This window comes from Phalacrocorax carbo, chromosome 22, assembly GCF_963921805.1.
Source record: "Phalacrocorax carbo chromosome 22, bPhaCar2.1, whole genome shotgun sequence".
Classification (NCBI taxonomy): Eukaryota; Metazoa; Chordata; class Aves; order Suliformes; family Phalacrocoracidae; genus Phalacrocorax; species Phalacrocorax carbo.
The window spans coordinates 3,094,578-3,121,644 of record NC_087534.1 but is presented as its reverse complement, the minus strand read 5'-3'; the positions used below and the strand labels follow the sequence as shown (position 1 = coordinate 3,121,644).

General features: G+C 53.5%; 1 protein-coding gene and 1 long non-coding RNA gene across 2 annotated transcripts; one reads left to right on the top strand and one right to left on the bottom strand.

The window, feature by feature from the left end:
- The first annotated feature begins 327 nt into the window (after positions 1-327).
- Positions 328-27,053, top strand: RNF19B (ring finger protein 19B). Its single transcript, XM_064471371.1, has 10 exons — positions 328-404; positions 15,072-15,777; positions 20,317-20,522; positions 22,181-22,325; positions 22,780-22,942; positions 23,569-23,683; positions 24,193-24,333; positions 24,659-24,866; positions 25,659-25,790; positions 26,281-27,053. The coding sequence occupies exons 2-10, from the start codon at positions 15,203-15,205 to the stop codon at positions 26,753-26,755; spliced, it is 2,160 nt and encodes a 719-aa protein (XP_064327441.1). The 5' UTR covers positions 328-404; positions 15,072-15,202; the 3' UTR covers positions 26,756-27,053.
- LOC135316781 (uncharacterized) lies at positions 2,071-13,638 on the bottom strand. Its single transcript, XR_010376026.1, has 5 exons — positions 13,584-13,638; positions 9,026-9,143; positions 7,759-7,948; positions 7,028-7,162; positions 2,071-6,029 (listed from the first exon to the last, which is right to left on the bottom strand). It is a non-coding gene; the product is annotated as an uncharacterized LOC135316781 (long non-coding RNA).
- Positions 27,054-27,067: the final 14 nt, after the last annotated feature.

Sequence of the window (27,067 nt, the reverse complement as noted above, 5' to 3'; positions counted from 1 at the left end):
CTCTGCTCTCCCTCCTCTTCCACGTATGTTAAGCCACGCTTCCCCGAAGGCCATCACTGGCCTTTGTCTGCTGCTGTTCCCCCTTGTCGCCCTGCCCTTCCCGCGGTCCCCAGGCTCCTTAGGAAGAGCTGCAGTGGGTGATACCAAGCGAGGCCCTGGGAGGTGGAGGACCAGAGGATGGGATTCCCCCTCCTGTCGCTGTGGCAACCGTTGGGAAGGGAAGCAGCGGTGGGGTGCGATGGGCGGTGGCGTGGCGTGGAGGGGTGTGATGGGGAGGCTGCGGAGGCAGGGTTGCGCTGACATCACGCCGGGGAGGTGGTGCAGAAGGAAGGGGAGTGGGAAAGCGAGAGCCAGGGAGACTGCGGAGGGAAGGGAGCGGCCTCGGGAGTGGGCTCCGGGGAGAGGTAAGAGATGCTCGGGGGGAGCGGGTCAGGGTGGGCTCCATGAGCGGCTGCGGGATCAGAGCCTGCCACGGCATGTGTCTGGCTAACGTGCTGGTATGGGATGGCTCTTGGGCAGCAGCAATATTATACAATGCCTTAACAGCCTGGCACAGCAGGGCTTGGTTCTTGGACAGTGAGACCGGGTCAGAACAGAACCTGCCTGGCTGGTGCAGAAGCTGCAAATGTGTCCCCCCAGGATACCAGTGTGTGTCAGTGGTACCTGTGCTGGGAAGAGCCAGGAGTACCTGAAATCCCAGGATGGGCTAAAGAGACTGGGAGCGGCCCTGGTCCCTCTCTGGAGAAGGGGACCAGAGTTCCTTCTTGGGATTAGAGCACAAACCATTGATGAAATGAATCAGAAGTTTGGAGACCTGGTCCCCCTGAGCTGCATCTAGCTCGTAGGAGGCTGTAAACAGAGCTGGTGCACTGGGACAGAGCCCGGCAGCGTGCATTTGGGGTGGGAATCCTAAACTACACATCTCCAGCAGCCTCAGCATTTACCCTGCCTGTGTGGGAAGCGATAGTTCTGGGGAAGGCAGCCAGGTGCACAATTACTGCCGAGAGCTCTCTGGATGTGGATCCTGGGGCTCTGCAGACCTGGAAGGCAAAATTACCAAAGTCCTTGAAACCACTCTGGATGTCGTATTGCCTTTTAGCGTAACAGTTGCATAACGGGAGCCGATCTGCTAGCAGAGAGAACAAGGGGTGACGGTCACCTCTGTGCCCTGCAGCATCCCAGGGGTACCTATGAGCTGTGCTGGCCCATGGCCCTGGGCTGGATTTAATTTCTCTTCCTAATCCAAAAGCTGGGCTCATTCTTTAACACTTGAAAAAGCTGGTGGGTTTACAGCTCCAATTCCACAGCAGGGGGTTGTACGGACTCTACACCTACACACAGGCTGGGCAGCAGAGCCCTGCAGTACGTTAGCAAACTAGAAAGTGAGTTCATTAGCACCTGCTCAGTCTGTGCTAACCTGCCTTTGCCCATCAGGATCCTCGACGTGTATCTGAATGAGGAAAGTACATCTGTGGTCAGAAGCCCATTGCTGGTAACCCCTGTGGGTGTCGGAAACCAGTACTGGGGTGGAGATGAAAGAAGCACAAAGCAGAAACTCAGCAGGGCTGAAGAAGCCTTCTTTGAAATCTAAGAACAGGGAGAGGCCCATGCTCTTGTCACAACCGTTTTGTTGAAATAACTTTCATATGTTTCACACATCATTTAAAGGGCTGGGGGCAGCAGTGGGACCATGGAGAAATGTGGTCAGGAATGCCTGTGTGTGTATGAGAGCAGAACTGCAATAAGGAGCATAAATGTGCTTTAATTAGGGAAGGCTTGTTGCTGTGAGATGCACGATCCTCCCCCACGAAGGCAGAGGTGCTGGGACTATAGGGACTGTTTGGGAGTGGCCTGGGGTGGCCATACTGCTACTGCTTTTATGGTAACGCTGCAAACAGCAACACCTTGTGCTGCTGTCTGGGACTTCTGTGGGAGCAATGGGTCGGAGGCCCCATGCTTGGAGGCTTTTAGGAGCAGGCTGTGGTGTAGTCACCCAGGTGGCTGTGTGGGCAGCTGCGCTTCATGCCACTGCCATGGGTGGGCACGGGAGGAGAGGACCTGCTAGCAGCCCTCAGTGCCACCCAGGGCAGCTCTGGGTGGGCGCAGGCACTCCCAAATGAGACCCTGCCAGGCATGGCCTGGACCAGGCTCCTGGGGCACTTTGGGAAGGGCACGGGGAGGAGTTAAGGCTGCTTTTCTGCAGCTTCAGTCCCCAAGGTTCCAGTTCTGCACGGCTGGCAGCTAACACAGCTAGGACTGCTTGTAAGTCATGTTTCCACTTGATTTTTTCAAGGTTATTCAAAATATAGTGGGGAAGTGGCACTAGGACCTCCTACAAACAGAAAGGCGAAGTCAACCCTCCTAGTCCTTGACCTTCTCCACTGCTCAGCTGGCTTTCCTCGCTGTTCTCCCTATACTTGCCTACACTGCAAAAGGGATGATCATGTGAATATTACACAGCCTGGCATCTGCATATCAGCTGAAGCAGCTGAGTTTGACATGCTCCTAGTGTCTTCATGTGATCCTGTTCCACAGCCGTGCTGTATTACCTGTGTGCTTGGTCCCTTCCATAGGCTATCACAGCTAGACACACAATAATATAGAAACACACCAAACAGGAGCTTGTGCTCCTCTGGGTGTTTGTTCCCAGCCTGCAACACAAGCCCTCCTGGAAAAAGAGGGCTGTGGACCTGTGAGCCTCTGCAGAGGCCTGGGGTACTGGGAGGAGCTGCCCTTGTGCCAGTGTCCAGAAAGGGCCCTGGGAGCTGAGCCAGGTCCTGTGAGACATTTTAATCTTTCCTATTCCACAGTCTATCTTGGCTATGACTCCACTGCAGTGAATGTTTTCCAGTTCCTTTGGCTGGGGCATGCACAGGCGTCTACCTTGTGTTTGTTTTCACTCCTTATCTGGTACCACTGAGAGCAGGCAGTGCAGCAGCTGAGTCAAGGAGAGCAGGCTGGCGTGTTCCCACTACTGCCTGGGCCACCCTGGAGTCTTCTCTATCTTCTCCCTAAACTCCAGCTGAAATTTCCTTCTGCTGAGGTAGCTGGCTGTTGAATAGCTGTGGTTGCTTCAGTAATCAATAGTTCTCTGCTCTCTAAAGGAAATACTATCCCTTTAGCCAAATCAGCATTTCTCTGTTATAGACCTGGCCTTAACTCAGCTCAGGGGAGATCTAGGTGCATTCCCAACGTACCTGCTCAGAACCCTGCTCCTTTTCTTTCCTCCTGCCCGTGTTGTTTCTCTTCTCTGAGGCTAAGCAAGAAGGGCTGGAAGCACAAGGAAAAATTGCTGGAGCTGTTTGACCCTCTTTGGTCTCAGCCCTTCTCTTGGCTTTGTCCCAACAGCTCCTTCTCTGTGCTTGCTTCCCTAAGGAGGGCGGTGAGGATGGAGTCAACGGGATCCTCACGGCCAAGGGCATTGCTGATATGAATCCCAATCCATTGGCTCCCGGAGAGCTTCTTCCAGCTACTGCCAGCAGAAGAAAAGCTGTTCCCATCACACAGCAGGACCTGTATCCCAGAGAACCAGGGCTGGAAGACAAGGTGCCCATAGTAAGGCTTCATGGATGCAAATAAATTTTCCTTGTAAACAGGCAAAGGCACCAACTCCCTGGAGCTGGATTTCCACTGGTTCCATTCCAGGCAGTCAAAAGCTGGGCTGTGGCTCTGGGCTCCAGTTTCTTCCAACTGAAGGAGGCCACAGGGTTTGTTCTGCTGCTGGGGCAATTGAAACACCCTCGCTGTGCATTGTTAGTATCTTTGCACATCTCTGTTATTTCCAAACCAGAAAAGGTCACCGAGACCCAAGAGAAACCCACTTCCCTCCTTCAATGGAACTCCTCTTTCTGCCTTGCACATGCTTTTGTTGCCATCTCTTGCTTGCCAAATGCAGGAACAAACACTGGGGCTTGGCAGGGCTCAAAGCCTTGGCTTGTCAGATGGGAAAGAGGCGTTTTTGGTCCTCAGCCTGGGGACAGGGCTCTGCTCCATGTCCACTGCCAGGTTCTCCAGCTGCAATTTTGGTGTTCATCCCATGCTCAAAGCACTGTTCTTACGTGTCTGCGGATGGGCAGCACCCCTGGGTGCTGGGCTGTGAATCCTGCGGGAGATCTATGGAAAGTGGGCGGGAATAGCTGGAGCAAGACTCAGGACTATGTGAACCCCAGCATGTTGCTGTGGCTGAGCTGCACGTACAGTGGAAAGTGCAGGAATCAGTGCTGACTTGAGAGATTTTTCCCCAAATATGCATGATGGCAGGGGGCAGGAAAGGCAGACAGAGGCCTTGTAAAGTCAGGCTGTCTCTGCTTTGTTTAAATAGGGTTGTTATTGCCAGCAGTTGCCCCCTGAGAGACTGCAGGGCTTATGCTGGGGAGGGATCCTGTAGCTCAGAGACAGCTGGGAGGCACTTGGAAGCTACTGCTGTTTCAGTGGCAGGCGCTGGACTTTTCCTGGTGCTCAGGGAAACTGGGATGGCAGCCTGGATCAGAGAGGGCAAGGCTGGGCAGATGAGAGACTGCCGTAGCTGCTGCCTCCCTGTTAGAAGGATGCTTTGGAGCAACAGCAGGGCCTGATCTCAGAGAAGCATTGGAGGTCTTGGTGCACGCTGATTGCCCTGGAAACCTCCTACTCAATTTTCTGCTGTGCACAGTCCAGCCTCATCAGGCAGCACAGAGGCTAGCTTGCTTAAACACTGGCTAAGGCAACCCACAGATGACGTCAGCCCCAGAAAGGGAAGAGGGTTTCTCGTGGTGGTGAAGGGGTGAGGGAGAGGAGGGAGGAAGAAGAGGAATTTCCTGGCTGCGGTAAAGGTGGGTTCTGCTTGAAGAGAGTTAGAAAGAATGAGCTTGTGGTCATGGCATCATGCCAGGGGAAGGAAGGGGTGGGTCAGTAACAAACCCCGTTTACCTTTCCTTGCTGGCCCAGGAATGAAGGATGCACCAAACTATAGCTCCCCTATCCCCTTGCCCACCTTGTTCTACTGCAGAGAGAACAGAGCACTGGGGGAGCAGCCCTGGACTGAACCAGGCTGAGGGCAGGGGCTTGGCAACCAAGGGTCAGGCTGGGGAAAGATCTCTTCTGAGACCAGGGAACCCTGATCAAGCTGATTTTCAAAGTGAGACGCTCATACGTGTCCCACCTGGTTAGTGCTGGCTCAGCCCTCTGGAAAATGACACAGGTTTTCCTTGCTGCGGGGCCAGAGGGCTGTGCTGGGAGGGCTCCACTGCTCTCCCGTCCCGCTCCAGACGGGAGGTGCTGCTGGCAGGGTCCAGAATCACTTTTCTTTCCCCTTTTGACAGCTGTTGCTGGTTATGAAAATGGGAATGTTCCCGAGCCAGTTCTCGGCAGGAACTGCCCTTTCCAGAGCTGACTGCATGGGCTGTTTCTTCCTCTTCCCACCTCCTGAGAGTAGTCACAGATTTGGGTAGGTTCTCGTCTTGGCAAAGCACTGCCCTTCCCTGCTCCTCTTCCTCACGTGGTGCACAGGAGAGACCCGTGGCTGTGGCCTGTGAAGGGGGATGTTTGTTCCTTGGCCTCAGATCAATACAATTCTTGAGTCAATTCTCTCCCAAAGCACAAAGAAAGAAATAAGAAACACTGGGACCAGTCCTGCTGTGGAGATTTATAACTCGAGCTGTCAGTCTGTGAGTAAACCTTGTTCCTAGCCCAGAGATCCTGACACCAGCTACCGTTCCCTCTGCCAAGAGTACAGGATGGAGATCACACCTTGCAGGAGGGTGGTAGGGACATCACAGCGTCTTGCAGGAAAGTCATTATTTCTTGTCTCATCTGATGCGGAGGCCAAGTGAGTGTCCACAGCGCGGCCAAAGGAACACTGGGCAAAGCTTAGCAAAGGCAGGAATGAGATACAAGGGCTTATTGCTACTGGAAACTGTGGGTGTCCAAAGCTTAGCAAGATTTGGGATGGGGTCAAGCATCTCTGTAGGCATCAAGACTGTGCAGAACTTACCTCTGATTACAGACGCAGAAGGGTAGGACCACCTGGGGTTCATAGGTTAAGCCAGTTTCTAACAGAAAAGAGCAGAACTATCGGGAAAGGGAAATGACCTCACACTAGCTTACTTGCATTGTCCTTTACTCAGAGGACACTGGCAGCCCAGAAGTGGGTGGATTCAGGCCACATCCTAGCCAGCAGGTTAGGAGTTCCTTGGAAAGCCCAAATGGTGCAACTGAGGTAACTCAGAAAGAAGTTGTTTGGCTAATGCCAAGGTCAGTCCGAATAACTCGTTCCACTCTCTCTTCTACTTTTGTTGTGCAGTGAGGCAGGAAGCTGAAAAGTCCCCGGCTGCTTTTGGGACCCTGGGCAGCGGCAGAGAGCAGTGACCGCCCTGGTTCTGAGTAACAGATGAGTGTGAATGTGACCTGAATGAGTGAGTGACAGAAATTCTGTCACTGTGTGCCGTTAGGAGTCAGGGAGCCCCCCGTACTCAGTTCCCTCCCTGACTCCTAACGGCACACAGTGACAGAATTTCCTTGCTCTTTATTTCAGAGCTGAGGGAAAATTTCTGTCACCAGCGCTGAGTTAAATAAAAAGTTGGTAAATTCAGGCGGAAATGCAGCTTCATGCAGCAAGGTGCTAACCTTTGGAATTGCTTTGAGAGTTGGTTAAGTCAAATATGATAACTGTCTTGGAAATATCCCGATGGTTTTATGACCTTCAATAATGGCTGTACTTCTGTACCCAGACAAGGGTCACAGACTGCTCCAAGACATGACCAGTTCCTCTCAGAGGGATAAAGAAAGAATTTTCTTCCTGTCTTTCACTGTCCTGCTGTGATTGCCATTGCTCAGTTTCTGTAAACCATGGGAATTACCCCAGGCCAGAGCAGCATGGCTGGAGTGCTGAGCACACCACACAGCCTGTTCCCATGAACCCCACTTTGGTATGAGGATGATCCCTGTGTTACGGCACTTCTGGAGCTGCCGAGATGGTATGTGTTTTGCAAACTTTGCCTCTGAGACAAAGAAGTGCAGGGTTGTTACTGGGGGGGAAGAAGTACCATACCTGTGTCCTCAGGAGCAGATGGTAGGGTTTGAGCCCCATGCTAATATTCTCCCAGATGGTCCTGGCGAGACCTGAGATGTTTACATCTCTCCATGACCTCCTGGCAAGTGAGGGAGTGTGGACGTGTCTCTTCCCCTGCCAAGAGGTAAACAGTCCCTTTCACTTTTCTTATTTCACTTTTACCATCCCCGTCCCCAGTGCAGGGCTGTGAAGGTTGGGAGGTGGCTCTAAGAGGGTGTTGCTTCACAGTGACCTTCCCACAGCCATTGCTGAAAGGGCTCCAGGTAAGGAGAGGAGGCCCTGCTGAGAGCAATCGTGCTCTTGTCCTTGGAATTTCTGCTGAGACCTTTCGTTTCCCAGGTGTTAATAGGTGCTTTGTGGGATTGGGGCTCAAACCTCCTTTGTGGCCAAGCTTCAGCCACCACCTGCCCATGACAGCAGGTCCCTCTGGTGCTTAGTTCACTGGAGCCTTCTCCTATTAGCAGGTCACTGTGAGCAGTGGATTATACCCTGGCAACAGGGACACTGCAACATGCAAGCCCCGAAACTGCAGCGCCTGCTCCACTACACAGCAAAATAGGTCGTGCATCAGCAAATGAAAAAGGACAGATGGTGTCTGCTAATACAGCTTAGTTTATGGCCTGCAGGATTAACTCACTAGTTGTCATGTCTGCAGAAAATAGGAAATGGGTGGGTCGGGTCGAGGAAATGTGTGGTGTGCCCAGCCCTACCTGTGTTTTTAGGATGCAGCAGCTGGAAAGGATGTCAGAGATGCTGTGAGGTTTTGAGATGCTGTGAGGTTTTGAGATGCTGCTGAAGGGCTGCCAGTGTCTCTTTGGGGATCTGGGCACTAGAGCTAGTGCTTGTACCATGCCTTCCCAGCCAGCTCCGCTTCCCACGCTCCCACTACAAAGGTCAGCACTGTAGGGAGAAAGATGATGAGCAGTGCGGGGATCTCCAGCAGAGACAGGGATGCTGTTTGTGGTCTGTGCGCCAACAACAGCTCTGGAGGAGAAGCTTACAGCTTCCTGTCCTGCGCCAGCTGCAAGACAGCCTCCAGTTCAGCCTTTTGAACTCCCAAGCACCCATGTGTCTGCAGGAGTGAGACAGAAAGCTGAGGCAGAAGCCTCACATCTTTTCAATGCCTTCTCTGTGACACACTGTTCTCCTTTCCTGGAAATCAGGCCAGTGCCTCCTTGCAGAAATCGACCCTGTGCCTGTGCTCTAGCTTCTCTGCATCTGCTTTCTTGAGGGCAGGACAAGCCCTTCCTCAGTCCTCTGCAAATGGTCCTTCTGAAGATTTCACCTTGATCCTTGCTGCCTCTGCTGCGGCCAGGTTTGCTCACACCCTGCAAGATGCTGAGCACCCCGAAAACGAGCTGCCATCAGGGAGTGAGGAGAGAGGAGAGCCTCCAGAGCCAGTGCTAGGTCCCTGCCCTGTCACACCACCTCCGTGCCTCTTGCTGGTGGCACCTGGCTCTCCCCACTGAATGCCCAGCCACTGCCACCCCGGCACAGTGGGCCCCAGATGGGCAGCTGCCTGCTGCTATCAGAGGTTTTTGTTACCCCCGCGTTCTTCTAGCCACAACCAGCTGTCACAGGCACTGGGGTTTTCTCCAGTGACTAATTTGCCTGTGTTTATGCCAACACCAAACACATAATTGTCTGTTTAACAACTCGGGTGAGGAGGGAGTCTGGCTGCTTCCTCGTACTGTAGGGATCAGACCAGCACTTTCCTGATGGCAGCACCCTACTGTGCTAAACCTTCTCAGCTATAAATCCCCTATCATTAAGGACAGCAGGTTACCAGTAAGAGTGAATCGAGAGCAGGGATCATTGTTACTTCTATCCCCAAAGCTCTACAGTGAGTGTGCAGGACAACAGGTGTATAAAGAAATCAGAACAGCCTGTGCTTTTATTACAAAAGGAAATGCTTCTTTTGTAGAGGGGAAAAGCATGTCAGATTACTATTATAAGTAATTGCTTAATGCTCCCTACCTTTACGTCATTGCTGAAGTAGACAGTAGTTATCTCTGCGTCCCTGTTTGGGGTCTTCTTTCAATGCACGTGTGTCAGCAACGGAGCCAAGCCCATGGCCCTCCTGGCTGGCTGAGCCCTGGAAGAGTCAGGACGGTGAGCTACGTGGGCACACGAGCCTCCAAGTTCTGCCCCCTCAAAATCTCCCCACCTCCCACCTCTTTTATAAGCTGCTGACAAGACTTGCCATATGTGTAGGCGGCTCCCAAGCTTACAAGATGATTCCCCGCTCCCCCCACTTCCATCCATGAGCACGTTCAGGATTTCAAGGAGGGGGAGCTCAGCGTTCCTCCGTCTGCAGGCCTCTTCTGCAAGGGACGTGCAATGCTTTCAGAGAGCTCCATGTGGTAACTCTCTCCCTCCCAGGATTTCACATGACAGCATCTTCCCCAGAAAGTCACAGCAGGGAGCGGAAGACTGCTGTGCTGTGCATGTGGGTGTTAGGAGGGAGCAGAGCGGGATGGGGAGATGGTGGGGAGAGGAGGTGCAACCGCAGAGTAAAGCAGACCAATCCTTTCGGAAGAGCCTTGAATTTCTGATTCCAGGACTCCCATCTCCTGCCTTTTGCTCTTCACTTAAAATAATGTCAATCCTTGTTAAGTCCAGCGGAGAAAAAGGGAGTCAAGCAGAATAATCTCTTCCTTCCCTGAACACATCTCAGAGGACCCCGAGAGGAAAACGGAACATGAACTAACTAGACCAACCCAGAAAGCGTGTGCAGATTTGCACACTGGGGAGAGCCCTCCCCAGCCACTGGTGTCTTCCCTGGAGAGACATTAGCGGCCGTTAATGACATCTCCATCTGAGAAATGATCAGAGTGCATGTCATTACAAACCAGGGCTTCCCCAGGGCCCTAGCAGAAAATGACCCCGATGAGCTTCGGTTCTTGAATACACAGCTGCTACTTCGTGAATGCAAAGCACCCCTCACCACGGATCTCAAAGCTCTCAGGGTTAAGCTTTGCTGAACCCCTCTGACAGACCAAGACTGCCACCCCTGCTCTGCACACAGGGGAGCTGGGTGCCTGAGAGGAGGAATTAAGGGAGGCCCACATGCTCCTGGCACGACTCTCCAGGGCAGGCAGCTGGGACCAGACCCCCCCACCGCACCTCTGAGAGGTTTAAATCTACCTTTGTGCTGCTTGGGTCTGTCTGTCCCTCTCACCTTCATCTAGGTGGTGTGACTACAGCAACCTCTCAGGTTTGTCTGCAAGGTGTCACAGCACGTATCTGGCTGTGCCCCACGGTGGGTCCGCAGGAGACAGACCCTTGAAACTGTCTTCTGCATTTTGGCACTTGCAAATCCTGATGCATTTGGATCCCTTTAACAGCCCTGGCAGTCCCACCCGAGCAGGGCCAAAGGTCTTAACCTGCCCAGCAAGACCGGAGCTGAGTCATTCCAGAGTGCCCCTGTCCGGTAACAAGGAAGAATTCCTGGTGTAAAGCTTTTCCCCTCTTTCCCCCATTTCATCACGTCTGTGGCTACTTCAGAAACCAGAAATGTGAGCTGGATTTTCTCTAAATGCCATCTGCTCTGAACCACAGCCTGTGGCATGTGAATAACTGCCCATCCCTGCCTGGGTAAAGAGGGAGAAACCCTGAGGAGACCCAAGCACTTCTAGAGAAAAGAGTCTGTTCCAGGGAGTGGTTCACACCTCAGTGCCAGAATGACACGGAGGTTTCAGGTAGATTGAATCTTTGTGTGCCCCGAAATAGCTGTTTCGACATCCCCCTGTGTCCTGCAGGCCAGGGACAAGGGCAACAGGCAGTTATTCATCGTACCTGTGCTGTCTGGGTAACCAGGAAAGTGGGAGCAGACAAAGGGGATGTGGTAGGAACCAGAGTTTCTATTTTATCGGCTGCAAACCAGAGCCAGCGCGCCTGCATGCCAGCACCCCACCGCAGCAATATTCCCTGCCACGGCACACCCCAGTCCCTCCATGCAAATACTCCCAGTCTGAGAGCTGAGTTTCACAGTCCCTTCCCGGCAGCCAGCCTCTGCTTTCACTCTCTGAATTACAAAGGGGAGTTTTCATTACATCACCAGAGGCTCTTCCTCCTTGAAGCCAGTGGCAGAGCTGTCAGTCTGCGTTGTGGGGGTTTTTAGGGTGTGGGTGGCTGGGGTATTTCTCTGGAAAGTGACCCTGTGCCTGCCAAAGGCAGGTTCAGCCCAGCCCAGCCTCCCTGGAACGGCACTGGGCAGTGCGGGTTGGCTCCAACTGGTGCCTGGACAAAGCATGCCCGGCACGGCTGCTGGAGGCCTTCCTGGGAGATATGGCATTTTCAGGCGGTTTTAAAAGCCGCCTGTGCCAAATCCTGCCCTGATTTAAGCAGCAGGGTCAGAAGTCACTAGTCTTCCAGCTTCCTGCCAGCATAAGCAAAAGCAAATTTGCCTAACAGAGCTGGGATTTGCGGAGTGGTTCACTGAAGCGTTTGAATTCTTTCCCCTCCCCCCCTTTTTTTTTTTTTTTTGTTGTTATTGTTTGTCTTCAAATATCCCTCAGTTAAATGGTCAGACTGGTGACCGTTTCCCTGCAGCCCCAGGGAGGGGCTGAGCTGATCTCGCTCCCAATCCGGTGACTTTCCAGCCAGCCTCTTTCCGCCCTTCCCTGGCCTGGCAGCCCACTTCCATGCCTTCTCCCTCCCAGCCCCAAGCCCCAGCTGGTTTGGGGCTTTCCCCCTCCCCCCCCAGTTTGAATCAAAACAAACTACTGGGTTCAAACTGCTCCCTAGTCAGGAACGTGCTGAGCTGGAGCCTCTGCTCTTGGCAAGGGCTACAGAAAATCACCACAGAGAAACACCTCAGCCACAGTGAACTTGTTTTTAAGTAGGTGGTACGTCTGGACCACGGCAGGGTCAGGGCAGGTAGAAGTCTATCTCTGACCTCCATAAAGGCACTGAATTCCCTTAAACATTTAAGACTGGCAAGAGGTCTGCGCAGCTTGGGAGCGGGGAAGATGGCTCTAACGTCAGCATGAGCCCCTCGGATTTACCCTGGCCTCCCCCAGCCCTGTTTGTATCATGATTCCTCATATAAGGGAATGAGGAGTCATTTCTGCCCCATCAGCACATTGCGAGCTGATGCCTTTCCCAGAGAGTCCAGATGGTTTTGCTCTCTGTCTCTCTGTTTGTGTCTGTGCTACTGGTAATTCAGGCCTGTCTCACATTAGCTTTTGAGATGAAACCTGCCTACAATTAGTTACAGTCTGTGCTCTTGCGCTGCAAAGGACGTAGGGCTGAGCTGTCACAGCGCTGTCTGGGAGATCCGTCCCCCACACAAGTCCTGTTCAGGTTTCTCTATTTCAGTCAGGAGTGTGATTTTTCTAGTGAAATCATCAAACCAAGACAGTCTCTGCTACAGATGGGTAGCGACAGCCATTTAAAGATGCCTCATACCTGGCCTGTCTCAGCCAGGCATAGCTTATTTCAATATAATCTTGTTTCACACCAGTACAACACCTCTCCTTTCTTTTTCTGGCCTTCCTTTCCCACTAGTGAAATGGGGAGAGGATTCTTTCACATGTCAGTACACTCTGGGAGCTCTGCATCAGAAGCGCCAGGGAAATGCTAAGCATCTTCATGCCTGCCCATGACCTGCCAGCCTGCCAGGGACGGGAGCGCAGCAATTCACACTGCTCAGGGCCAGCATGCTCCACAGACACCTTTGTAACATCCCTCCCTCTCTTGGAGCAGAACTGTTTGGCTGCCTTGCTAAATTAGCTCGCTAATAACACGGTTCTTGATCCCAGGCAGGAATTTAACACTCTGAGGCCAATCCTAAGTGTGATCCAAAACATCCAGCTGGGCCAAAGCCATGTGTATTGTGGCAGAAATGCCGGAGCGCAGCAGGGGTGAGGGAGAGCTCACAAATGTCCGGGGACCATAAGCTCTAGCAAAGGACTTGGGTGCAGCAGGCATCTTGCGATAAGCACTAAGTGAAGGTGTATTGCAGACACAGAATTAATGAGGAAAAGTGCAGGGAAGGTAACAGGAGAGCTGAAGGGTATTAGGAGAGGAGGAGGCTTTATTTGTGTGCTCTTATGCGGGTGATTTACTCCCTCTGTGCCTTCATTCACTCATCCATCAAATGGGGAAGCATCATCATTATCTCTGCTGTACAGACAGGCACGGGGTCTTTGCCTACAGCAAGTCAGGCAGCACGAGCACTGAAACCCAGGTGCTTTCAACTGTCAGCCTGGGTTCAGTTCGCTAAACCTTGTTCTCCATCCCAGAGGCACTGAACGGGGCCCTCTGCAGCTGGGAAGGAGCCTGGTGGTAACTATGCAAATCAGCTTTGCTGAGAGAAATTATTTCAGTAATGGCGATAGCTGGAAGACAGTGATGAAGCCACACTTGTCTTGTCACATGAGTAACTACAGTCTGTCCAGTCAGAAGCTGACAGTCTACAGGGAAAGCAGCCCCTTCTGTGCTGATTTAACATGCACTTCATAGACACGGCAGATCTTTCTGCTTCGCCTCTCCTGCATAATAAGAGTCAGTGTCCTTCTTGTTAGCTTACCTGCCTCTGAACGGGGGACGAGGTTGGCAGACCCCTGTGGGCACGGGGGAACCCTGGAAGGAAACAGAGGCTTTTAAATTTCTGCATGACTGCAGTAAGAATGTGGGTTGTAATTTCAGTGCCTCTGTATGAAAGAGGCTAAACCCTGCACTTGGGGAAGAGTTCCTGGGTGAGTAAATCTCCACACGACTTCACAAATATTATAAAGGAGGGCCATGCAACAGATGGACAAGGTGCCCCAGCAGGTTAAATGAATTTAGAGGGGACTCCTGTGGCTATAGACCCCCTCCTCCAACAACAGGCATGGTAAAAAGCAAACAGCCCCCCACCTGCGCCTGGGAGAGCACCAGGCCCCTTCACAACACACTATTAGCGCCAGGCCTGGGATGGGGGGAAGCCTCTGGCTGGGTGAGGGCAGAGGCTGCGATGGCTCACCCGGGGTGGGCAGTGGTGCTCCGGGCAAGCCCTGCGGCCCCCTCAGTGCTGAGGGCGGGATGGTGAGGGGAGCCATCACAGAGTCATAAAGGTTGGAAAAGACCTCTGGGATCACCAAGTCCAACCGCCAACCCAACACCCCCAGGCCTCCTAAACCATGTCCCCAAGTGCCACATCTGCACATTTTTTGAACCCCCCCAGGGATGGTGACTCCCCACCTCTCTGGGCAGCCTGTGCCAGGGCCTGGCCACTCTTTCAGGAAAGACATTTCCCCTAATCTCCAATCTAACCTCCCCTGGCGCAGCTTGAGGCCGTTCCCTCTCACCTGTCACTGGTGACTTGGGAGCAGAGACCAGCCCCCCCCTCACTCCAGCCCCTCTCAGGCAGCTGCAGAGAGCGAGAAGGGCTCCCCTCAGCACCCCCTTCTCCAGGCTAAACCCCCCCAGCCCCCTCAGCTGCCCCCCAGCACACTTGTGCTCCAGACCCTGCCCCAGCCCCGCTGCCCTTCTCTGGACACGCTCCAGCCCCTCAAGGCCCTTCTTGTCCCGAGGGGCCCAAACCTGAGCCCAGCATTCGAGGTGGGGCCTCCCCAGGGCCGAGCACAGGGGCCCCATCCCTGCCCGGCCCCTGCTGGCCACACCAGCGCTGACACAAGCCCGGGGGCTGGTGGCCTCCTTGGCCACCCGGGCACTGCTGGCTCATGCCCAGCCGGCTGTCAGCCAGCACCCCCAGGGCCTTCTCCGCCGGGCACTTCCCAGCCCCTCTGCCCCAAGAGCCACGGTGCTGAGGGGAGCCGCTGAGGTACTTCAGAGCCACTTGGGGCATCGCTGCCGCGGGATGGGGACAGCCATCGCCTCCGCCTCCTTCTCCTTCTCCTTCTCCGGGCCGCGGGATCGGGCCCGCCCCGGGGCCGCTGCCCTCAACCAAAATGGCGGCGCCAGCGTCCGCTAAAGGGCAAGGCGGGGCGAGGCGGGGCGCCTTCGCAGTGGGCGGGGCGGGGAGGGGCGGGCGCGGTGTCGCACTCACTCGGCTCCGGGGCCGCTCTCGTTGCAGCGTGTGGTGGAGGCAGCGCCCGGAGCCCCCCCGCCTTCGCCCCCGGAACGACCCTCGCGCGGCGCTGCCGCGACGCCCGGAGCCCCGCCGCGGACGGACACCGCCGGCCGGTACCGGCCGCCCCGGTAGCCATGGGCTCCGAGCGGGACTCCGAGTCGCCGCGTTCCTCCTCCATCCACTCGGCCGCCGCCAAGTGCCCGAAGCCCGGCCGCCGCCGCCGTCTCTCCTTCCAGAGCGTCTTCTCAGCCGCCGCCGCCTCCGCCGCGGGCGGCCGCCGCCGCGCCAAGGCCGAGCCGCCTCCCGCCGCCCCGCCGCCGCCTCCCGCAGCCCCGCCGGCCCCGCCGCCCCCACCGCCGCCGCCCCCGCCGCCCCCCGAGGAAGCTCCGGTGGTCCCGGAGGGTGGCGGCGAAGAGGAGCTGGAGTGCCCGTTGTGCCTGGTGCGGCAACCGGCGGAGAACGCCCCGCGGCTGCTGTCGTGCCCGCACCGGTCGTGCGGGGCCTGCCTACGGCAGTACCTGCGCATCGAGATCACCGAATCCCGCGTCAACATCTGCTGCCCCGAGTGCAGCGAGCGCCTCAACCCCGCCGACATCCGCCGCCTCCTCCGGGACTCCCCGCACCTCGTCGCCAAGTACGAGGAGTTCATGCTGCGCCGCTGCCTGGCCGCAGACCCCGACTGCCGCTGGTGCCCGGCCCCCGACTGCGGGTGAGTGCCGGGGGGGACGCGGGGTCCCGCTGGGGTGCTGCCCCCTCCGCCCTGGGACAGCCTGGGGTGGGGGTGGGGCAGCTGTCCCCATAGGGTGCTGCTCCATCCCTCCGTCCTGGGGTGGCTCAGGGGAGGGACACCCCCACCCTGGTGGGGTGCTGTTCGTCCCCAGCAGGTCCTGGGGCAGCTGGGTGAAGTGGGACCTACTGTCCCCACAGGGTGCTGCTTGTCCCAGGAGGTCCCGGTACAGCTGGGGGTGGTGTCCCAGCTGGGATGGGCCTGGATCCAGTGTCCAGTGCTCATCCCTAGCAGGTCCTGGGGATGGCATCCTACCCACTGTCCTGCGGGGGTGCTGCCTGTCCCCACTGGGGTCTTAGGACAGCGCAGGGAGGGGTGGCTCACCCCAGTGGGGTGCTGCTGCTCACACACACTTCTGGTCCTACCGAACCCCATGATAGCCCTTATTGCAGGTGTTCATTGCTTGCTTGTCGGTGGGCTCTTCAGGACAGCTGGTGGGCCTTGGCTACCACAACCACACTCCGTTTATCCCTACTACCTCACTAGAACGCTAGGCTTTAACCTCAGGGATTGTGGAAATAGAGACAAATCGGCTATGAGTCGTAGGACTTGGAGGGGATTTTAGCTGAGCCATTGTTTCCCTAATTTAAAAGAAAGCTGTTGGGTTTTTTTCTGCACAGCCGGGAAACGTGGAATTTCCTGGCTGTATCACTGCGAGCTGTGGGGACGGCGCACAAGGACACCCCACAGCTTCCACGGTGGGGAAGGAGGAACCATAAACGATTGCTTTTTCCCATTGAGGACGTGAATGCATGGCACAGAGGAGTGATGTTGACTCATTAACCGTTGCTTAAGTGAGGAAGTGTCTGTCTGTCTGTCCAGAAGGCAGCCCAGCCAAGCTTGATGACTTTATAGTTATCTGCGTGTTGCTTTCATTTTCTCTTCTCTTTTCCTTCAGATGAACTCTGCTAGGTTTCTATTTCACCACAAGCCAAAGCTGCCTGGAAAAGGTCTTTGTTCGGGAAACTTAGAGAAGTGCTGCAAAGTTTAGCTTCAGCTCAGCTTGGATTGCAATTCTGGGTAGCAAGAACATGAAAGGAAAGTCTGACCTAGTAGTCAGAATGGAAAGTGTGGTGGGAGGGTTGTGAAGATTTAATCAGAGCGTTGTAATAGCCATCCTATGCAAATCGGTTAACCTGGCTCAGGTTACCCATTTCACAGCCTCTGAGCATCGCTGTAGAAGGGCTTGTCTCTTCAGAGGACAACGTTAATAGGGAGCAACAGCTTTGCTTCTTTCTGAAGCAAAATCGAGTGCTAGAGCTTGGTGTTTCAGTAGCACTGGGGATAAGATCAGGGAGATAGAGCAGTTTATGCTGCCCACAGAGGGAATACCCCTGCTGTTAGCCAGCTAGAGAAAATCCTGTACCTGCTTACCAAATGCGCAGCTCTTTGGCTGCTGTGATATTTATCTGTGTTCAGGATAAGGTGTAAATGCAATGTACGTCAGCCAGGCTGTCTGGTTGGAAGGAGCCAGCCCCAGCATGCCCTGGAGGGCATTGCCTCGTCGGGTCTGATCCAGCAGTTGCTTTGGGGCATTAGGGCAGACTGATGTCACGCAGAGCTCTTTGTGCAAGCAAAAGCCTCCTCCCTTGTTAGCCTGTTAGCAAGGTGAGCCAGACAATGTGCATGGGTATCCTTCTCTGAGCTGCCCAGCAGAAGCAAGAAGTGACCTGGCTGTTGGAACCCAGGCAGCTCTCGCGGGTCGCTCCGGACTGGTGCTACTAGTGTGTCTGTAGCACTAGAGCAAAGGCTGTTGGAACCAGCCCTCCAGCAGGGAGAGGAATTAATCGCCCTATTCATTCTTCCCAGCGAGCTTGTGTCGCTGTGCTTATGTAAAGTCAGGGCATGAATTATTTACAGCGGGCTTTCCCACTGTAGTAGTGCCGCTACACCGAGCCAGAACGGGAGCGTAGGGCTGGGGGCTCAGCACTGGGTGTCGCCCACCGCCGAGGTGACGGCAGCGATGGGCTGCTAGGCGATGGCAGACAAAACCCTGGGCGTGTGGCACGCAGCATCCTGTGCTTTCCACGCATACTGCAGTCTTTCGTAAATGAAAGAGCTTGGCTGTGCTGCTGGGGAGGAGGAGGAGGAGGACCAACACAACACCAGTGCATGTTGCCATGGAAACACTGGTCAATTGATGCGCCATCAATCGCAATACAAATAATTTTCTATGTTTGCAGCTTTTTTTCCCCCCCTCCTTGCTACAATCAGGCGGCATTGCTGTCTAGTGTTTGTCACGCTGCATCTCTCCTAGAAGCTTGGGAGAATAACAGAACCTTTAAAAAAAATGGAGCTGTGTAGGCTGAGCTCAGTGAATGAGGCTGGAGGCAACTGGTGAGGCTCTGACTCCTGCGGAGCAGCAGGAGGAAGGACGGAGGCAACTTGTGGCCATCCAAGGAGTGGGCTGGGAACGATGCTGTGCGATTCCTGGGGTCTCAGGGAGACACTCGCTGTCCTTGCTGTGTGGGGCAAAGTCAGTTTCCCTTTTCATCTGCTGGGGTAGAGCCTGGAAGTGGCTGTTTAATGCAGTGATGTGTCAGAGGTCAAGTGCGGAGGGGGCATGCGTTGGCTGTCCAGATCCCGCCATGGCTAATCCTCGGCACAGTGCTTCAACAGCCTCTTTCTAGTTGACCTTGAATTTGGGGATGTGTTATTTCTTTCCGTAATAGACAGCCATGTGGTTTGTTTCCCCACAGCTGTGGGCTTGTTAATTATATTTTTTGTTTCAGCTCTAGAAATAAAATATAAACGGTGATGTTCATTTCTCATTGGATTTGCTCGAGTGCCTAGAAAAACCCTGCATCTTTAGTGAGGGGTTAATTTGGAGCACGGGGTTGCTTAATATAAAACATTGAGCTTTCCTAGCCCTCTGTTATGGTTTGAAATAGCAGTGTGTCATAACACAGCTGGTCAGATGAAGGGTTGGTTTTTTTTGCCAGGGGTAAGTCTTTGGGTGTATGACAGTGGCAGGATAAGGACTCTTAGTGGGATCTTCCCTAGACAAGATACGTAGGAGTTAATGGGGGTCAAGTTTTGTCCCTCCCAAACCCCCAGGCCATCTGTATCCTGTCTCTCCTCCAATACTGGCTTCACGTGCAGGAGTGCGCTGCCGTTGATGCACGCGGCGACCCTGTAGTCCTGCCTCCCAGCCCCGCACTCGGCACAGAGATGTTGTTTCTTTGGCTATTATGTCCTACCCTGGCAGGATGAAGTTGCTCAAACTCCCACGGGATATGAATCATTGTGGTATGACACATTCAGCGGTTCTCATGCTGCTGCCTCTGAGAAGAGGCAATACAACTCGAGCTACACTACCTCTAAATATAAAAACCTTACATAGGAGTTATTCTCCTCTGACCGCTAACAAAAATACTGAGGACGAACAACAAAAATACCCTTTGCCATACTGGTGTTGCAGAACTGGAACGCGCTTCTGGAATTGCTCAGTTCAGCCCCTGCCAGTGGAAACAACCTCATCCTAGATGACCGTAAGCCAGCTTTCCTACAGCAGTGCTTGGTGATGCTGCTTAGACTTTTGTGTACGCAGCACGCTTCCTTCTGGAAGTGTCGCGCTACTATCGGAAGAAGTGAGCTGGTTGAACCTGGCCTCCCTCTCTTGCACGTTCAGTCAGTTTTACTCAAGTTTTGGCGTACTCCGGACGCAGAGTGTTGTTCTTCATTGCTCTTTAAAAAAGGAAATTCTGTGGAGATCAACAAGAGCTTGTTCTTGAGAGAGCTGCACATGGAAACCTGTTGTTCCACTTCTTTAGAATCATTCGGTTGATAGAAGTGCCCAGGACAAACTCAGCTTTCCTGGACTCCTCTGGGCCATATAGCATCTACCCCTATGCCTGTCCTAAGGACCTGGGGTATGTGTGTTTAGCCACAGGTGCCTGGACAGAGCAGTGTGAGCCTGTCCTAGGAGCTTGAATCGGTAGAAGCAGGAAGCTGTTAGCTGGGCACACCGGGCCAGACAAACCTCGTCTGTGTGAATTGACAGTGAGAACTGCCAGCAGTTACTGAGGAGAGAGTTCAATATTGTAAGCTGTCTCTATAAAAGGTATCTGCCCCAAGTAACCCAATTAGCACTACTTAATTTCAGGACCTGCAGTGCAAGCTACAGGACTGGAGAGAGCAGGAATTTGTCTAGAGTGCAGGCTGCTGTACAGACGGTGATCAGAAATTAGGTGAAAGATGGGAGAGGTGGGCTGATCGCCTGCTCTGCTGACCTGCCCCATGCGCCAGCCTTGCTGCAGGCTCCAGGGGTAGAGGCATGTGTCGCTCGGTGTAGCCTGAGATCTCACTGCAGCAGCTCTTCAACCAGCTGCTTTGAGCAGAGCAGCTCAGGCAGCGACAGCCTCCCGTGCCACCCCTGGGCAGGCTGAATTAAAGGGATCGCTGGACTGTTGCTCGATAACTTTGTCTTTTACTAATTCATCTGGTGTTTTCCTTCTCCAGTTATGCGGTTATTGCCTACGGCTGTGCCAGCTGCCCCAAGCTGACCTGCGAGAGGGATGGCTGCCAGACGGAGTTCTGCTATCACTGCAAACAGATATGGCATCCCAACCAAACCTGCGACATGGCTCGCCAGCAACGGGCACAGACGCTCCGAGTACGGACCAAGCACACATCAGGCCTCAGTTACGGACAGGAATCCGGGCCGGGTATGGATTCATGGGGGTTTTTTTTGGTTCCTCGGTGCTGTAGTTATGCCTGTGAGGCTGAGAAAGAGCCACCTGTGTGCAAAGCCCTGTCCTGTCAAAGCAGGGCGGGTGTTAGTGCCCTGTGGGGAGTGCAGCTGCATGGAACAGCTGAGGGTCTCCGGCAGCCATGGGTGAGAACAGCTGTGAAACTCAGAGTCATTTCCCCTTCTTGTCTGTGTTAGAACAAATCTGGCAGGCTCCTCCAAGAATGCAAAACAGATCAGTAGGTGATGATGTGCTTTGGGTCCTTCCACGTCATGGCAGCTCACCACATCGTCTGCCCCAGCTAGGCTTGTGGCTGTTTTGATCTTGGATGTTCTCGCTTCTTGCTGATCTAAACCCTGAACAAATAGGCACTCTTTAGCCTTGCAACTTCAGATTTGCCTGCTACGGTAGTAGAGAGTAGCGTTCATGCCTAGCTGAGTGTGAGGAGCCTCGCTCTGTGCACTGCTAGGTGTTAGTAATGTCGTACAAAAAAACCCACCAGCCTACAGACTCCTACACTGCCTGGTAGGAGCTGCTGCGTGTACTGAGTTAGTGTTCATTAAAAATAACTGTATTGACACTGGAGGTGGGCAGTAAGGCCATTTTGTAAAGTCCCACCCTACCCCCAAACAAAATACCCTGCTTTTCCTTCTATGTCAGGAGTTAAAATGTTAATACACTTAGAATGGAGCTGTCGTGGGTGGTTCAGAGGTGGCTTAGTGGTATGTGGAGGTTCAGCGTGCTCCAGTTAGAGGTCCCTGGTAATGGACAGCATAGATACTACCACAGCCTGCGGTACAAACCAGCAAGCGAAAAATAATTTCTGAGTTTTTACGCCCTTTTAAAGGAGAACCCTGTCAGGAAGAGCTTGGCCTTAGCCACTGAAAGAGAGGTTCTTGAGACAGTGGTTTTTCTCCACCCTGTTCTTGCTGGGTTCAATATAGTGATTAATAAGGTGCGAGCTGGTCTCAGCAGCTGGATTTCATATTGTCGAGGGTTGCAGAGGCTGCCAGCAAAACCCTGAACCACTGCACAGCCATTGCATAACTGCGATCAGATGACGCTTGAATTAAGGAAGAAATAAAGGACCCTTATCCTGCTCTGCCAGCAGCAAACTGGGGACTGGACAGCCTCTGCACCGGACTCCCGTGTGCGACGGTAGACCCGGTTTCCCTTTTGGCTGCTTTTGAAGGCCAGGTTTGGAGTTTCTCCGATGCCGCCTTCTCCCAAATTGTACTGTTGATTTTGGCCTGTGAATCACCTTAGTGGAGCAACTTAGTAATGGTTGTTCTTACGCTGTTGCCTTGGTTAGCTCAGGGCAGGTATGGCTTGTTCCCAGCATTAAAGCATGTTCTGGAATACATCCTGTTCAAGGCTAGGATCAGCTTTTAAAGTGACTGTTGTTCTCAGTCCCCGCTGTCCAGGCAAGCGGCTTCGGTGGGGTCTGTCTCATGAATATTATCTTCTTGCTCTGAAGATAAACGAAAGACACAACCGTCCCCGCTTTATCTGTGATTAGCGAAGGTGTTCTGCTTGCACAGAAAACAAGGGTTTCGGTGCGTAACGAGAACCCCGTCGTTGATTCTTCACGCTCGCAGCACAGTGCGACTCAATCCCGTGCTTCTTCCCCGTAGCTGATGACATCAAGCCGTGTCCGCGCTGCAGCGCTTACATCATCAAGATGAACGATGGGAGCTGTAACCACATGACCTGCGCGGTGTGTGGCTGCGAGTTCTGCTGGCTGTGTATGAAGGAGATCTCGGATCTGCATTACCTCAGGTGAGGAGGGAAGCGGGGTGCCTGGTTCCTGCTGGCAGGGTAGCACATGCCTCTCTGAGGCTGGCTGGTGGAGTTCACCTTTCATCCTCCTGCCTCTCCAATCAGTCCACAAAATTTTCTTCTTTCTGACCCAAAATGCTGAACTTTTCTTCCCACTTTACAGTAGGAGGGTGCTCTTCCACACCAAGAAAAGCTCTTCCTCACACAATTGTATTTGAGACCTCTTGGCATACTGGATATTAAGCATAGGCCTGGTAGTGTGATAATCACCGTGATGAACAACTTTATTTTTATGGGGGGCAAAAAGAAGAAAACATTTTTTAATGTTGTCTACCCATTTCCTAAATTTTGGGTTTTGGTCATGTGTAACTTGAACTTGGGGTTCTCAGGAACACTTAGGAATTGCTGTGGTTTTAATGTTTGGGTTTTTTTGCTTTTTTTTCCTTCCGTTAAGCCCCTCTGGCTGTACATTCTGGGGCAAAAAGCCATGGAGTCGTAAAAAGAAGATTCTCTGGCAGCTGGGCACATTGATCGGCGCTCCTGTAGGCATTTCCCTCATTGCTGGCATTGCCATTCCTGCTATGGTCATTGGCATCCCCGTGTATGTCGGGAGGAAGGTAAGGGTGGAGAGTACAAGCTCGGAGCTGAGGGATCTGGGGCTTTTGGGGCATTCTCTGTACTCAAGGCATCTGACCAGAAACTTATAGCTGATATGAAGGGTGGATCTTTTCACAGAGCCAAATCCAGTTGTCTCTTCTAAACCTTGACTTATTTTTTGGGCTTTGTGTGGGGAGAGGGAAGGTGGTGGCTGATAGCCCGTCAGGCTGAAGTGCTCTCAAACGCGTTTTGCATTGCTCTTGTGCCTTTTTCACCCATCCTGTGGTGATGGGCTCTATGGGACAGTGGCTGGACCCTTAGCATCACACTTTGGCTTGCCTAAGTCACTTGTGTGTTTTGATGCTGACTGCCTCAAACTGCATGATACTGTTGTGTGTCTGTACTGATAAAGAGGCGCTGAGAGGGAAGAAATGGCATGTCAGCACTATATTTGTAGCTGCTTCTTTTTCTTAAACACAGACCCACCTGCTAGATCTGATCTGTGAGGAGATCTGTGGTCAAGATGAGGTTCTTCAAGAGCTAGTGCAGCTGACGAGGCTGTAAAATCACAAGCTTATTAATGCCTTCTGCTGGTGTTTGCTCATGGCCAGGCGCTGTTCTCACCTGGTGCTTCTCCTTCTGTCAGATCCACAGCAGGTACGAGGGAAAGAAAACCTCTAAGCACAAGAGGAACTTGGCCATTACTGGTGGGGTCACCTTGTCTGTCATTGCCTCTCCAGTCATCGCTGCTGTCAGTGTTGGTAAGTGGGCGCAGTCCCTTTCCCTTCTGGTGGGCCAGTAGTCACCGAGACGGGTGGGTAGCCCAGCCCTGTGAGATGGGGGTGGCCGAAGGGCGTCTTGCAGACTGCCGCTGTGCGCATCCCTCCATTTCGCATCCAGGCTGCATGTCCTGGTGGGCCTGAGTTGGCCTAGAGCCAGCGCAGGGCTTGTCTGGAGCACCGGTTGCCTGTGCCGCAGCCCGTAGCGGAGTCCTTGACACACGGAGCTGTCTCTTATCCATGGACTGCTTTGGTGGCTGATGTCTTGGGGGTTCAGCCGAGGCTGTCTGTGCTCTTGGGGTTCCCTCATTCCGCACTGCAGCGACACAAACAAAGGGCTCCTCCACTGTCTATCTGCAAAATTGTGAACTAGGGCCTTTAAAAGCAGCGTAAACATAACTGAAAGACTCCCTACCCCAAAGCGTCCTTTCTGTCTGCCCAGCACAGCTCAGCCTTAAGCTCCTCTTAACTCAGCACGTCTTGCTCTGCAGGTATTGGAGTCCCCATCATGCTGGCTTACGTCTATGGTGTTGTGCCGATCTCGCTGTGCCGAGGAGGTGGTTGTGGCGTTAGCACCGCCAACGGAAAGGGTGTGAAAATTGAGTTTGATGAAGATGATGGACCAATCACAGGTAACGTGATAACTGGCAAAGGGAAGGGGGTGAAGCAAGACCCTGTCATTGCTTCTTGTAATGAAATGCTAGGGGGTCTTCACGTTTCCCAGATCTGAACCTCTGTCTTTACCTGAGTTTGGCTAGAAGCAGTTATTTGCTTCAGTCTTCTGGTGATCAGCTGCGTAGCTCTCAAAGCCAGATCTCGGTTCTTCCTTGCCCTGGACGAGGCAGGGAGGTAGCCTGAGCCGAGACACGTGCTGCCTGCTGTCTGACCCCCAGCTCTGCCAGCGCAGCCAAACGGTTCCCTTGCTGATTCTGATGCCTGTGTTCTTCTTCCCCGCAGTGGCTGATGCCTGGCGAGCCCTGAAGAACCCCAGCATTGGTGAAAGCAGCATCGAGGGGCTGACCAGCGTGCTGAGCACCAGCGGCAGCCCCACCGACGGGCTCAGCGTGATGCAGGGCAACTATAGTGAGACGGCCAGCTTCGCTGCCCTCTCAGGCGGTACCCTCAGTGGTGGTGTCCTCTTGGGAGGCAAGGGGAAGTACAGCAGGTAAGTGAACTGATGGGCACAGCAGGAAAGGGGTAGAGGCTCCCAAGGCCTGTGTTATTTAAGCAGGCTTATTTTGGGGAGGTGTCCGGGACTGTGAGCGGTCCTTCTTTGACCCAGGAGTCATTTCCTAGTATTCTTACTTCTTGGTCTGTTGTAGAATAACCAGTCCTAGCAGGCCAGGCTACTTCTGGAGTCAGTGCTAGGCTGGTTCTTGCAAGGAGGACAAAAGCTAAACAATTTTCTGTCCCTTCTGAGCTCCTTGAGATTGCAGAGCTGATGCTTCAGGTTAATTTGGAACAGCGCAGAGATGCCTGCATGGCCTGCTTAAAGATCTTGCAGTCTCTGATCTTAGCCTAGAGGCTTTGTTGCTTCCTGTTCTCCAGTGGCCTATAGCAAGCAGGGTCACTGCTTTCCAAGTCGGGAGGTTACACCACAGTTTTCCTCTAAACTTCCCTGTGAGTCAGTTTGCTGGGTAATTAGAGACACGTGTTGATATGGGAGCCAGGATATAATCATGGCTGTTTGCTGGATCTGTGGAAATCAGTTCTTCACAGGAATTATATGAGTCATAGATATAAACACAACTTTACCATCATCTTGGAAAACAGAATGGATTTACCTAAATGGAGCCAAAAATGAGACTAAATGAGAGGAACCATTGGGGTTAAACTCTGTCATGCAGAGCTGGGCCAGCACAGAGGGCCTCTTGCTTTCCCATGATGAACAGTGACTGTTTGGTACCCCTGGGGCACCATCTAAGACATTTCTGAGGAATCCTCTTCTTTCCGGCAGGCTGGAAGTTCAGGCAGATGTCCAGAAGGAGATTTTCCCCAAAGACTCGGTCAGCTTGGGGGCTATCAGCGACAACGCCAGCACTCGAGCCATGGCTGGTTCCATCATCAGCTCCTACAACCCCCAGGACAGGTAGGAGGAGGTGTGATGTTGAGAAGAGTGTTGGTAGTGGGTGTCCTGGAAAAAATCTGTGCTCTGCGAGGTGCTGCTGTGGGTGGCGAGATGACTGTAGCTGCACCAGCCCGCTCTTCTGTAGCTGGCAAGTAGATTGATCCTTTTACTTGCACAGAAGGACAACTGGGGATGATTTGGGAGCAGCTTTCATGTGTAATGTGGAGGCTGCGGAGAGGATCTGCAGCCCAGGACTCTCCAGGTCTGTTCCTGGATGCTCACGGGGACTCTGGTGCTTTCCCAGTTCATTTCCTGCCTCAGCCTGGGGATGATCTTGGCTGCCCTTAAGAGGACTCGAGGAAAGCAGCGAGTGCTGTTGTTTCCCAGGCGCCGTGGGGTGATGAGCAGCTTCGTGCTCACGTTTGGGAAACATGATCCTCTTGGTACAGTGAGGCAGTGCCGGGCAGTGACCCAGCTGAACCCAGTAACACAAGGGTGCGTGTTTCTGCAGGGAGTGCAATAACATGGAGATCCAGGTGGACATCGAAGCCAAACCAAGTCACTACCAGCTGGCCAGCGGCAGCAGCACAGAGGACTCTCTGCATGTCCACACCCAAATGGCAGAGAATGAGGAAGAGGAGGAGGTGGAGGAAGAGGAGGAGGATGGTGAGCAGGAGCAGATGTGCAAACACCAAAGCTGTGAGCAAAAGGACTGCATTGCCAGCAAAACCTGGGACATCACCCTGGCCCAGCCTGAGAGTATACGGAGTGACCTGGAGAGCTCCGACAGTCAGTCGGACGACGTGCCAGACCTTACCTCGGATGAATGCGACTCCCCCCACTCTCAGACTGCAGCAGCCTGCCCACAGACCCCCAAAGCTAGAGGTGCCGAGAGCCCAAGTGCCCACCTGAGCCACTGTGCCCAAGCCGAGGGCTGCAGGCTGGATGAAATAGTCAAACTGGAGTGCATCGAAGCCAGAGTATGAAGTGGCCTCCTGCTGAAAAGCACACTCGCTGTCATTGCATCTTTTGGGGCAGAGTTGTGTCCGTGTTGGCTTCTGTTTGCCATTCTCCAGCTGGGTCCCCGGCCTTGCCTTGGGGAGTTGCTGTTTCTTACATGACAAAAAAGGAAAAAAGAAAAAAAAAAAAATCCCATCCTCTTTTTGTTTTAATTTATTGGTTCAAGCTCTGTGAGGCGTGTAAGAGTGTAAATATGTACGTGTGTCTGTATGTCTGCAAACATCCTAAGGGACTATTTGAATAAAGACTCTGGTTGTCATTGGACTCGCATCCAGCTC